Below are 14,905 nucleotides of genomic sequence, written 5' to 3'. Positions count from 1 at the left end.
GCCGTATTTTATGGGAATTTGATGTGAAATGTGTTTTTCGACCACCTTCCAAGATTAAGGCCCTGTTGGCGTCTGTAAAAGATGATCTTGGTTTGCGTAAGGCTGGGGTCTATCGTTTTCCTTGCAGTTGTGGCATGTCATATATTGGTCAGACAATCAGGACTGTGGAAGACCGGTGTATTGAACATAAGCGTCACACACGCTTATAACAGCTGAGCAAATCCATTATTGTAGAACATTGCCTTGACACTGGTCATCCTATTGAATACAACAACACAGAGATTCTGGCTTGCATGTCAAACTATTGGGATAGTGTTATTAAGGAAGCTGTTGAAATCAGACTATCAAGCAACCTTATTAACAGAGATGGTGGATTTTGTTTAAATGCTGCTTGGAATCCGGCTCTGTCTCTCCTCAAAAAACAGAGGGTCAAAATTAGTGCTACCTCACCTGTTGATTAATAGTAACCATCGATATTTCTGATGTTGGTTATCTTAGGTTGTGTTGACACTTGTTCTGTGTGTGGTATCTTCCTTGTTTCTCCTCTATGAACCGAGGTATTAAATTTGCTTGCACATTTTTCTTCCTTGCATTTGTGCCTTGAGAATGGCAGGGTGTGCTCCTGTCGAAATATCGGCGGTTCTGACGACGTCACCCGGCAGCAAACCCGTAGGTTATTTGAACATTCGATTCGCCGGGAAAAGTTAAGGTCTCAAATCTCCAATGTCTTATCTTTGCACTCTCCCACCACCTCCGAAAGTACCACAGTCCGGCCACAGAGGAGCATTCCCCTCATAACTCAGTACCAGGTGGGGCTGGAGCAACTGAATTACATTCTCCGCCAGGGTTTCGATTATCTTTCGTTGCGCCCTGAAATGAGAAATGTCCTACCCACTATCCTTCCCACCCTTCCTGAAGTGGTATTCTGCCATCCACCGAACCTATACAATATACTCGTCCATCCGTACACAACCTCTGCTCCCAATTCCTTACCTCATGGCTCATACCCCTTTAATAGATCCAGATGCAAGAACCTGTCCCATACATCCTCCTACCACCACCTACTCCAGTCCGGTCACTATCACCACCTACCCTAGCAAAGGCAGGGCTACCTGTAAAACCAGTCATGTGATTTACAAGCTAAGCTGCAACCATGGTGCTGCATTCTATGTAGGCATGACAACCAAAAAGCTGTCTGTCTGCATGAATGGCCATCGACAAACTATGGCCAAAAAACAAGTGGACCACCTTGTTGCTGAACACGCTGCCAAACATGATATCCCTCATATCAATGACTGCTTCACAGCCTGTGCCAAATGGATCCTTCCCACCAACACCAGCTTTTCTGAATTGTGCAGGTGGGAACTTTTCCTGAAATGCATCCTACGTTCCCGTAACCCTGCTGGCCTAAACCTTCGTTAGTCACTGTCCTTACCCATTCAACCCACTCCCTGTTCCCATTCCAGCACTACACAGCCGTCATTTCACTGCCACACCCAGTCTTAATTTATTTTCATTTCTCTCCTTTCTGCTACTTACCCCCCTCCCCCCTTTCTCTCCTGCCCTCCACCTAAACTGCAGCACTTCACTGTCCGCTAGCCCCACCATACTATCCCTCCCCCTCCACACCCCAGCATCTTCCTTACCCCCAACCCAGTCACCATTCCCATCATGCACTGGTGCTATTACTCACAGTGTGGTTCCAGTTGTCTGAGACTGCAGACGTGTGTGTGTGTGTGTGTGTGTGTGTGTGTGTGTGTGTGTGTGTGTGTGTGTGTGTGTGTGTGTGTTTTGCTGACAAAGGCCTTAATGGCCAAAAGCTATAATTGTGTGAATCTTTTTGTTGTGCCTATTGCGACTCAGCATCTCTGCTATATGGTGAGTAACAAATTTCCTTCTCTAATATTGTTACAGTCCCTCCTGGATTTTCCATTGCTTGAAATATCCAGTATGTTAGCTAAATTTTATATGCAGCAATAAAAGTCTACTGTGTACCAAACATAAACTCATAGTGGCCCCTTTCTTTCATTGCAAACTTTTCAAATTACTTACATGCAAAATATCATAATAACTATGATCACTATTTGGGGAATCCATGTGGTACCAACTTGACAGTTGGATAGCCATGTGGTCCCAGCATGACAGAGGTCCCACTTATTCTCCACAGACAATTATAGACCTTATTAATGGAATGTTTGGAAAGCATTGGATCATTCAACAGGGAAACAAAATGGCTTGCATGCTCATCGGACTTAACACCTCTTCATTTCTATCAGTGGACAAAGTTAAAATAAGATGCCTATAAGAAATATTAATCATGCCCGAGGACTTTAATGCAGTATAACATGGACATATAAGTTTCTAACTAAGTATTACAAGGGGCTAGGAAGTGGTAAGGCCTGGTGAAATTCAAGGTACAGTATTGTGAATCCAGAATCACTTTATAGCATATAAATGCTATTGGGATAATACTGCCTACTGCATGTGATACAATTATACATGATTATTTACATGCAAAATCTTAGGCCAAGAAATTTTTAATTATTGCAACGATGAAAATATAAAGGAAGTTCATTTTTCACTAATAACACAGATGCAGGTACACACAGGGTCCAGAGCAGCCAACCGCATTGCAGTTGCATATCTCTGATCAGCTGCTATTTTTTATGCTGGATTTTATTTTCTTCACACTTACAGTTTCCTGAAATGTTTATGTGATGTTCACAAAGACAGACCATGAGGGCTTGGCATGATCAGGATGCCGTTCAGGATACAGCTACATGAATGTTCACTTTCACCACAAATAGAAACCATATGCACTTTTTCAACTGCTGTACATACTGCAAAAGTCTGAAAAGCATCATAAGCAAGTTGCCTGATCACTACATCAGCAGAATGGACTTGGGGGCTTCAAGTGCATAGGTGAACACATGAAATGTGCCTGAGTTAAGTGTTTGCATATATTTAGTGAAGTTGGGTAGACATTTGTGGAAGTTTCTGTCATGCCAGTGGGGCACTGGTTTGTGGTACTCGAAGGGCTCTTTCCAATAACACAGAAAACAGTATATAGTTCTTTTCTTAAGTTGGTGTCATAAGTTGCCAGCTATAAATGTTGAAAAATTTCTTGTGTATATCAGAACATTCGCAACATTGTTAACCATAACTTGTCAAAAACAACACACCTTAATAATCTTTTTTGTTTTGACAGTATTTTGGGTGACCTGTCATACCTTCCTCACTCTCTATACACAAAATACATTATATGTTGGATAACATTAGAAGCTTCCTGATATATAGAGATACAAGTTGTGATGTCAGAAAAGTATAACATAATGTAGGAAGACATAAGAATCTATGCTTGGTGCATGGACCGACAGGTGACACTCAACATAAATAAAAGTTACTTATTTCACATAAATAAGCATGAAATGTAAACAATGAAAACCTTTGCATATGACATATGAAAGAGTGGTTATTTAAAGTGGAGTTAACACGCAAAATTACTTGGAGGAAAGGCAGATGCCACACAGAGATTCATAGGAAGAATACCAAGGAAATATAATTCACTCACAAAGAAAGTAGCTTACAAAACATTCATTCAACAAATTCTCAAATATTGTTCATGAGTCTGAGATCCTTAGCAGGTAGGATTAATAGAGGACATGCAGAACACCTTAGCATGCAAGTATTGCTGAGATGCTCACCTGCCTCCATCATCAGTAGATGTTACAATAGAGGTGTTGAGCGTCACAGAGAGGTTTACTGTGAAAATTTCACATACACAGGTATCGAGAACGGTTCCGCAATATTTTACTTCTTCCCACATGGATTTCACAAAATAGTCATGATGACAAAACCAGACACATCTCATTCTACATTCTTCCTTTCATCACAACTTTCACTAACAGAAAAAAAACTGGTGTGTGTGTGTGTGGGGGGGGGGATCAAATTACAGTGGTGAATCAAGTGGTGTAGTGTAGTGTATGGAGTATAGCTGTTCATGCAGATTACAAATGGCCATCATTACATTCAAACACTATGACAAGGCTCTCAAAAATTTTCAGGTAAATTTTCTACTGTCAAACCAATGAAGTCTTCCTCAAGCAGCATATTATCAAACACTTTCAGGGAATATTACGAACTGCATCTCTCCGTCTACAGTAAATAAAATCAAGTAAATTCCTTGTTTCTGGTAGCAACAACACACAACATTTTCTTAATTAATATGATCCTCTGAAATCCTTGCTGGAACAGTACAGCTAGACTGTTTGGACATCAGAACCCTAACTGTATTATTCCATCAAGGCAGGGGGGGAGGGAGGGAGGGAGCTAGTTGTGAACTGAGCTATTATAAGTCTTCGTTTGCATGCTTATTCACCATGGAGCATATTCACCAAATGGTGAAACTCTAGAAAGAAGTCATTTTCCTGCTTATGTTGTTTGTTATTTTTAAATAAAACACTTTATTTCCATTATTTAGTGATTAGCTAATTTCACCAACATGGACAGTATCAAGCTACATATCCCATTCAATCGCCAGTGTCATACCATGTGACAGGCTGAGATCCTTCACAATGCTCACTCACCATTTTATGTATTGCATGTTCATTATATGCCAAATGAGATCATATAATGCAATCATGCATTGTGATAGCTGTTCTAGCAGTTGTACGCTCATTATATGCCAAATGAGATCATGTAATGTGATCATGCATTGTGATAGCTGTTCTAGCAGTAACAGATAATTGCAATTCGAATAATTTACATATTAACTGATGGTATGTGTGTCTGGTATTGTAGATACAACAGACAATTACTTCAGTGTCCAACGTTTTTTTCTATGAGTGTACATGTTTTGATTTACATCAGCATGGAAGAGGTACTTTTTGTTATATATATTTGACTAGTGATCTACCCTAGCTTCTCACGTGTAGCACTAAGTATATATGGTTCGACAATTTGAGTGGTGTAACAGTAAATTTGTATGTGGGTCTCTGCGTAGAGTTACGCATAAAATTCTAAGAATAATGTTACATAACCGAACATCATAACTTTTATACAACTTAAACAATTTAAGCAGTACACGCCAGGAAAGGTGTTAGGAGGCATGAATGTTATCTGTTCCTTATTTAATTCGTATTTGGAGCGACCTCTTGTCGCAATGATGGGAGCACAGCGTGATTTAATCAGTATGTATACAACAAATGTAACCATGAGCATAAGCACGTGGGCACAATCAGATATGTCAAATCGTAGCATATCATGTTTTGGAGGCTGGTTGCGTGTATCATGTATGAACGCCACAAACAAAACAAAAGAAAGGAAAAAAACCTCCACAACTGATCAGATGTGTATCCCATGACAGCACCCCTCCTTTAAACCTTAATAAGCACTGAGTCAATGTTCAGACTGGCGCAATTCTTGTCGGAGACTCTTTGCACAATACTTTTGAATCCGGTCATGAAAAGAATCACATCCATATCCAGGCTTGATGGTAGAAAGCAGAAAGTTGAGTCATCTGCTGTGCTGCTGAAAAAACTTACTTTATGTAAATGAATCAAAGCTACATACTTTGGTGAAGCACTGTTTTGGAAAACGTTTTACTTTTGCACACAATATTAAACTCCACTGATTTTGAATTTGCATGTTCCTTTGCTACATAACTGTTCTCAAATGTCTGCTTACAATACTTTGACGTTAAGTAAATCACTGCCCATTGTTCGAAGACTGTGCAGTGAATTATGAGTACAAATTGCAATTGCTAATCTGAGGGAAGCAGCAATTGACAGTCTGAAATTCAGAATGTGTCCCCCAGCTGTCTGTAGAAGTCTTTTGAAATCTTTTAGTCATTCATTAGGAATTTCTGAATCACTTTCCATTCTCTATTTTTAAAGTGCCGCAAAGATCATACCCATGTCTGTTTCCTTCTTTGAGATGCCCATGAACCCATCATGATAATAAGCAATGCTGCTACTTTTCAATTGATGCACTTTAGGTTTACATTGCTGCATACCAAATGTAGCTAGCATATCTAAATACTTTTATGATCATAAAGGTCTATACCCATGTCACAACATCGGAGATTCGTTTACCTAGCTTACACGTAATTTCAAAGTGTCCAAACAAATACTATCCGAATATGTTAAGTCACATCCACACTGAGTGCACTGCATTGAACACGTTCCACTTGTTGTCGGTACATCGAAGGAAGAGGAGTGTTCACACATGTTTGGTTTGGTAGTGGCTGCGTTGTGCTGCACAGAGCTGCGATTGCAAGGAGTTCTACCATTCATTCACCACTAGATGGCAATGATATTTTCGAAGTGGAGAAATTCATGTAGTTCAGCCTATTTGCATGAAATAACTATAAAATTATGTACTGAAACCTTCATCATAAATGAATGTATGTATTAGTGAAAACCTGGGTGATTTAAATTTATGTTTCTATAGATATTACAGTTCACACTATTTTTTAGAACACTGCATCAATGCAGCAGTGCCCAACTGTAATCAGACACCTGTAATACCATTCTGGTAAATTTATATGAATGCACATGCATTTGATCACAAGCCCAGCATTTTGTTGATATTTCATGTTTCTATCCTACACTCACAACAAATGAAACCAAAAACGCATGAATTCATATTATACAGAGTGAAACAAATGTATCAAAGAAGAGCTTTCAGGAATAGAAATATTAATGTCTTGTGGATAACAAAGTCATTTGGTACAGGACATCGGTGTAATTAGGACAAGAATGGAGAGGATATTGGTCATGTCCATTTTAGGACCTCCCGAATTTTTGTCCAGTGCCTTAACCACTGATCTACCTCTCTAACGAAGAGCTTCCAGTTTGTATTTTTTAACTCTCGTGATTAGTCATGTGAAAACATACTGGAAATAGTTTTTACAGACTACTTCACATACACTGAATAATAAGCACACATTTAGTCCCCACAAGCTCACAAATTCTCTGGCTTGTGTTCACTAAATACAGCACTTCCTGTTCAACAAATGTTATCAACAATAAATCCCACAAGAGTTCAAATACATAGTGGTTTTGTAAGAATTCACTGTCTACTGACACAGGTATATAAGAATCACAAATTATCACCATAATATATGGACCTGATGACTCAATTTTGCACAGGAACATAGTAGAGTCACAGAGTTATATCTTACAATACTGAAAAGTGAAACATTATTCTTGCACTTATCTGCTTGAGTCACTCCTTCCCACTGCAAACAGCATTAGAAACAGAACAATTAATATTTCAACTAACCTTCACTTTCACAGTTCAGAACTTCTTCAACTAGAACACCAAAGGCAAACTGGTCAATTGAAGTAGGCAAACTGAGTAAACTTTCTGGTGACTCCTCCTCTGGTGCTATAGCTTTCTGATACCTGCTATCACTTGCTTTTTGCAAAAATGCATGGCTTAGTTTTGAAAAGCTGTGGAAATAAATGATATTGATAATTCAAAGAAAAATCTGCATGTCAATGTGTCATTAATTACAGTCGGTTTTTAAAACAGTGCTAGTTACTAGGTTCATCTTTCTGTGCTACAAATGGTCCTGAACTATGAGGAATCTACTATGGGAAGCACATTCAACACTGCTCTCATTTTGTCTCTGTGTGTGTGCATAGGGAGGGGGGGGGGGGGGGCGGAGGCAGGTGTGGCATGCAATCTTTGAAAATGGAATGTTTTTTTTTTTTTTTTTTTTTTACAGTAAATGTATTGTATGCCATACACCTGAAAAAAAAAGTAGTACACAAACAGTAAAACACACCAATCAAGTATTAAGCTGCTTGTTCATTTTGTTTTCTGATCACACAAGCAGAGTTCACGAGTGGCAGGTAGGTATTATTACTATTTTAGGGTCAAGTGAAGTGTCCAATCCCACTCATCTGCTTGGACCCATGACATAAGTGTGTTGTGTTGTGTGACATCATTGTGGCACAGCATTTTCAATCGGGTCATGTTTGTATACAGCGTGTCGTCGTATTTGGTGGTGTGTGATTGTGTTGCAGGTTCATGTTTGAAGTCTGTTGTGTTGTGTGTGGTAGTGGGCCATTTGACTTTTTACAATCATTATTGTGTTTGCAAGGGAGTTAATTTGATTTCTTTTATTGGGGGTCATGAATTCACATTTGGGTGAGGTAAGATTTATGCTGTGTGTTTTTTGATGGTCTGAAATCTAATAGTGTTTCTCTTTTTTGTTAATGTTGGATATGACGGAAAATTTTAAGTCATTCACTCATGATTGCACTGGGGAAAGATGTGATAGCTACCACAAAGTGTGGTGACGATGTGTATGTAATAAGCATACGAAGTTGACTAGAGTTCCGGCTTCTCAGACCAGAGACCTGTATATGTGGTGTTGTTGCCATCATAACAATGGGTGATCTACATGAAGAGAGACCTAGTTTGAGAAATTTAGGTTGACCATCAAGGAGAGAGTTTTAGTGCCCTATTGGTTTTGTTATTGTTCACCTATTCAATTTTGTGTGCATGAGTCAGGAGTGAGTGTGCAAAGTGTGTTGGAATGATTTTCATTTTGCAGGGAAGGGTGTAGTGAGAATGTGCAACGTAAGGAGAAATTCGGGGCGGGGGGGGTGGGGGGGGGGGGGCTGAGGTAGGAATGGAGATTGATAAGTCACAGTTTGAGAAGAGGAAATATGGGAGCTGTGGTTCTCATGTTTGTTAGTGTGTGTGTGTGTGTGTGTGGGGGGGGGGGGGGGGGGGGGGGTCTGCGGAATCGAACTGAGAGGGTACATGTGGGGTTGATGGGCGAATATCTTGAAGAGGGGAGTACTGAAGTGTGTGATGCCGTTTCATCCTATACGGCGAAAGGGGTTACAATCATTTGATCATGAATCTTAGTATGGAGTCTACAAATAATTCCACCAGGGCTTGCACTAATACAACAGGGGGGTTTTGGAGGCCCACCAAATCTGTCACAGGGAGCGGAGAGAGGCGCTCTTCCAATTTGCAACCTCTTATAGATGACTACTGCTGACAGAAGATGACTATTGCTGACAGACAATTATGGAGAATGTCTAGGCTACAGGCTGTAAGTCAAGTTACGTGAGTGGGATTGGAGAAGGGGTTTTTAGATGGGGTTTGGGGGGTAATGGGGCAGGTTCTGAGAGGTGGGTAGGGCAGGTTGAAGAGTTAATTTGTTTTAACAATAATGGAAATTCCTGGATGGAGCAATACGTAAAATAAGAGAAAGGTAATATATAGCACATCTTTGGAGCACAGTAGAACACAACAGAAAACAGCTTTCACACTAGCTTTTGACCACTAGCCCTCCCCCCACCCCATCAATAGTACACACACACACACACACACACACACACACACACACACACACACACACACACACACACACACACACACACACGCACGCACGCACGCACGCAAATGCACACTCCCGTGGTCAAGGAAAGCTCCTTGCCTATCCCTTATTTTATTTATTGTTTTGTCTTCTGAGGACTGGTTTAGGGTTTTTTTTTTTGTTTTTTTTTTTAAGGTATGAAAGTTTTTAATTTTTGTTTGTTGTATTTTTTGTGGGTTGTGTTTAGGAGTGGGGGTTGATTTATTGGGAGGCAGGGGGGTTGGGGTTCTTTGGAAAATTTTGTTTTTATGTAGTGTGTTTGTGTGGGGGGGGGGGGGTGGTGGTGTTGGGGGAGGAGGAAGGGTACCAACTTAGTTTTATTTTTCCCATGATGTATGTTTTCTTTTTCTTTTGGCTTACAGGTGTTAGTGTGTATTTTATTTGGTCAAAAGAATCTGGGGGTTTTCTGTTTGCATGTGTTTTTTTTTTTCCCCCACTGGCTTTGGCTGAGCTACATAAGTCAAGCGAAATCTGTGATACTGCCTTTTTGAGTTGTGGGTTGTTTGTCAATCCAATTGTTTGGGCTATATAGGCCAAGCAAAATTTACATTTAGGAGACGAGGTACCGACAGAATTAAAGCTGTAAGGATGGGGCGTGAGTCGTGCTTGGGTAGCTCAGTTGGTAGAGCACTTGCCCGCAAAAGGCAAAGGTCTCGAGTTTGAGTCTCAGTCCGGCATACAGTTTTAATCCGGCAGGAAGTTTCAAAATTTACAATTCCAATGGTTTCCGTTTTTGCATCTTTGTGTTGTATGTTGAGAATTTTTTGTGCTTGATTTTGTGGATAACTTTTATTTTGGGATGGTGCTGGCATTCATATTGTCATACATTTAGCTTGTCCCTGCCCTAAACCGTCTATTTCCTTTGGCTGTTCTGCTAGTTTCATTTTACTGCTTGAGTGAAATATTTTCTAGTTTTTTTTTATTTTCGTTCACGTTTGTATGTGGTGATGTTATGGTTATCATATTGTATATGGCGGAAGAGGGTCTGTCCACTATCTTGGTGACATCATGAATCAAAGCAGACAGGTGGAATCAGATCTCTCTGTAGTTCCCTGTTTTCAAAAAGACAAGCTGTTAAAAGTATTTTATGCAATAAATTCTGAACTGTTAACCATTAAACATGTAGAAATTTTCTCGTAACATGAAAGAATCTGGCTCTGTCGTAAGTACCGTAAGGAAGACATTAACAATGTGAATGTATAATACGAGGCAGATATATTTTCTAAATCAGTTCAAAACGAAGTGCAATTAGCTGCACTGCAAGCAATTTGAAATGAATGACTGATAGCTTCAGTGTTCCAACAAACAAGTCATGTAGGATAAAAAATAAGTGACAAGAATGGAAAAATCTACAGCTACACCTAAACTATGACTGATAAAAGACTCGAAAACAAAGGTAAGAGCAAAATAGTGCTATTATCTGACAGTCATTGATACAAGGAAAAAAACATGAGTCATATATACAGACTCATACAACATTAAACCAGCCAAAGTTGCAAATTTAAATAAATAAATAATTTTTTCCATTTACTTAATGACTAGTTTCCAGCTGGGACCCATTTTCAAATAATCCAAATAACAAAATGGTATTTCTAAAAATACAAAAACCATGTCAAATATATATATTTTATGAAGTGCAAATGAACAGTACAGTATATACAGATATATGCTGGAAGTTCGTACATACAGAAGTTCGTATAAGGAAAAGGCATGTTGAAAGAACCGTTCTGGCATTTAGTGTAAGTGAAGCTACATCAAGATGGTCACACAGAGCAGGAGCCTTCATCCTCCAAATCTGAAGTCGGTCTGATGTCAGTGTCTTAACAAAGGCACCACCTCATTGAGTTCGTACATACTATAGTGTACAATGCTCTTATGTTTAAATATACTTGAAATAATTTAGCTTGATAAGATTGAAAATAATTATAAACTGTTCTTTTTGTCCCTCAATAGTTACAGTATCATTTGTCCATTGAAAATATAAAAACCTAATAGTAACGAATTTGCTCTTGCCATCTACCAATCATATTCACATTCAATACTTCCGCTCAAACACAGAAATTGTAAAAGTGTTATATAATTAAAATATGCTATAAAAAAAGAAAAACGAACAGAAACTAAAATAAATAAAAACTGTATTGTGGTTTACTGATCACTTATTCAATGAATAATTAGCCAGTCAAGCTTACAACACTACCTAATCCCCACACTAACAGCAGTAGCAGATTATACATAAAATTGCAATACATGATCTATTCATCTCAATGTCAATGTTCCAGATCAACTGTGATTGTCTTCATCTGGGTGTGTAAATGTGTGCACTTTTGTTAGAAAACAAGTGAGCGTTAGAATATTGTTTATTATTAGACATATTTATGCACCACACATCAGTGCATTATAGGTGAATGGTTGCCTTTCCCTTATTTTATGTATTGTTCCATCTGTGACTTTCCATTATGCTTATAAATGTTAGTTAACTTAGAGGAGTAACACCACCTCTACACACCAGTTCAGTTGTTGGTACCAATAAGATTTCTGTAAACTGCAGTCTGTCTATGAAAGAGTGTAGAACAGGGGAACTAACACAGTTAGGCCTGCATGACTTACAAATCAATGCTGGCATCTCTCACTGTAAGGCATGATAGGCACAATGTGGAGTATGACCACAGCTAGTTGGAAGGATCCCACAAGAGAGCAGCAGGCAAATTGCGTGTTTCATACAAAATAATGAACTAGTAACCTACGTATCATAGACTAAAAGCACCCTGAATGCTACTGCCCCTATTCTAAATTTAGCCCTGAAAGAGCTTCCTTCAACTTATTTATTTATCTTTATTTGTCCAAGTATCATCTCACAATGATCATATCAATATGAGAGTTGTCAGGGTGATACAGTGTCAATCAGCAGGCCAAAATATAATACGCGGCATACATATCATGCTTTAAGATGAGAGTACTGGTGGCCTATGGTGATAGAATGGGCATTTGGCCGTGGCCTAGATTAAGAAATCATACCAGCGTTTCCCTTAGCAGTCCAGGAAAACCAAAACCACAAAAAACCCTAATCAGGTAGAATGGGCAGAGCAACTCCATCTTCCTGAATATGAGGTCAGCATCCTAACAGCTGCTCTCTCTCATTCAACAATTCTCTATTGTATAATGTGGTGTACACGTAAGGTAAGACCAATAAACATTTATAACAAAGGCAACTGAATGGCTGCAGGGTTATTTAGCATGCAGACTAAAAACAGGAATGGTTAAAAAACTCCAAATGCTTAATATCTGGTGAAAATCTTAGAAAATCCTAACAACTGGTTTTCTGGGCAGAATCTGCACATATATTGTAGCCTACTAGATGTTGCTCTTGTAGATATCGAAAACATAAAATTACACTAATAACAGCATGCACAGTCATTCAAAAGATACCTGGTCGTTCATAAGTAAGAATAGTGGAAGTAACAAAGCAAGCAGTGGACATTTGCCCTCTGAAATCAAAGCAAACAACTACGAATTAAATAAGTAGTGAGTTTAACTTACGGGCACATGTGTTCAAAGCCTCCTAGCTTCCACACGCCATCAGGGCTAACATATATAGCAGCACGACACAAATTATTGTGGCTTGCTTGTGCCTGAAAACAGATACTATTAAAGAAATATACAAAAACTGATGGCAGTGCCACTGTAGTATTAAACATTTGGGTTACCTTCCGATGTAGAAAATTTATAGCCTTTAGAATAGAATGCAGTCCAACACAAATCTGCAAAGGAGACTGGCTTTGCAGTACATGAGTAAGTGGTTTTGCTACTTCTGTCGCCAAGTAGAATGAACCTTTTGACCAATATGAAGAAATGTACTTCAATATGCATGGATGGCGGTACTTTAGCAAATTCTGCAAGACATCAAAATGAAATGTATCTGAAAGAACTCAACTGAGTTTCTGTAACATTGACGCAGATAAAGGACTCACTTTTGCACAGCGTTCCAACAGAACTGTCTTCTTCACATTCACGTCATTACTCGGTTCGAATACAAATAAAGATACACTGTAAGGTTTTTCTGAATACACGTGCGCTCTATGCATTGTCCAGTCAGCAGTAACTTCCACATTTCTCTCTTCAATTTCAAGATCTGGTAGTTTACTCGTTTCTGACCCCATTTTAGTGTATGCTACAGTAATGCGTCCTGTGATACAAACAGGTACCCAGATCTATCATTTAATGCTCTATTTGCAACAAAAAATATTCGGAATAGCACATCTGCATCACATACATGGAATCTAATACACATTTCACTGACACTATATTCAACGGTTCATACAGGTATTTATAATATTTATACGATAAATATACTGATTGCGAATCTTCGCTTGCCTAATATTACAGATTGCGCTGCCAAAATAACTTTCGAAACAGAAAGCTTTATCGAATTTTGGAACAAGCCACGAATTACTTTCGTTCACAGCTCCAAAAGCTTACATAACAATTTTTTCTGGCACGTACACGGCGCTTGTCTGCAAACGCAAAGATTACTATAATTGGCAAGAAAACCGTACTTGAATGACATCACAATACCCAGCAGTCTATTGTTGAAGTGTGAAAACACCGGTATGCTCAAATGTTAGTCAGCCTAAGCCAACGCAAAAACTGTAAAAGTCAGTATCTGGCCACAAAAGAATACTGGCCCATGTATATGAATCAAGCGCTTGGAAAATTTTGCAAAAAGCGTGTATTATGTTTATTGTCAACAATAGTTCTCTGCACTCGTTCTACGTGCAAAGAAGTTCTTTTGATATTCCTGCATACTAGATGACAGTTAAAATAAATATCTTTGGTGAACATCTTTGTTACAACTGACAACTATAGCTATAGACCTATCTCTTTCTTTCTGTATCGGTAAAGCTTTATAATGCCTGGTAAGAAATCGCTTGGAATGGTGGTTGGAATCAAATCAGACACTGTCATTGAGTCAGTATGGGTTTGGAAAAGGCAAGGGAACAATAGATTATTTAAATACCTTAAACCCAGAGATCTATGACGCAACAGCAACGAAAGAGAATGTAATAGCTATATTCCTGGATATAATTGGAGCGTATGATAATGTTCTTATACATGTGTTGCTACAGAAGTTGGAAACCATTAGAATCCCGCCACAACTGATTTATGGAATCAGCACTTTCCTCGCTGAAAGACACATAGGGGTTCGGTTCCAAAATCAATTAACTGGACCACGTCGTCTTACAACAGGTCTTCCACAAGGAGCTATCCTCAGCCCCTACTCTTTGCACTATATACTAACGAGCTGGCGAGGATTATCCCTTTTCCAGTTAAAATGCAGATGATATTTGTAAGTGTCGACCAAAGAAATGGATCACGCTGTGTGTGAGCTATCAAATGTGATGGGCACACTGGATCAAACATTATGTAGCGGTGGGTTACAGATTTCAGCAGAAAAATTGGTACTCGCTCCTTTCACCAACCAAACTATGCCAGGGTTCTTGGATA

At 39.0% G+C, this 14,905-nt stretch overlaps 1 protein-coding gene across 1 annotated transcript in view; it reads right to left on the bottom strand.

Moving 5' to 3' along the window:
* Positions 1–14,178, bottom strand: part of LOC124721923 (protein-associating with the carboxyl-terminal domain of ezrin) — a 79,150-nt gene extending 64,972 nt beyond the window's left edge. Inside the window, 4 exon segments of the mRNA XM_047247076.1 lie at positions 7,285–7,454; positions 12,941–13,032; positions 13,108–13,293; positions 13,372–14,178. Coding sequence (XP_047103032.1) covers positions 7,285–7,454; positions 12,941–13,032; positions 13,108–13,293; positions 13,372–13,560 — 637 coding nt within the window. The 5' untranslated portion in view covers positions 13,561–14,178.
* Positions 14,179–14,905: the final 727 nt, after the last annotated feature.

Source organism: Schistocerca piceifrons, chromosome X (assembly GCF_021461385.2).
Source record: "Schistocerca piceifrons isolate TAMUIC-IGC-003096 chromosome X, iqSchPice1.1, whole genome shotgun sequence".
Lineage (NCBI taxonomy): Eukaryota > Metazoa > Arthropoda > Insecta > Orthoptera > Acrididae > Schistocerca > Schistocerca piceifrons.
This window is presented reverse-complemented; position numbering and strand designations above follow the sequence as displayed.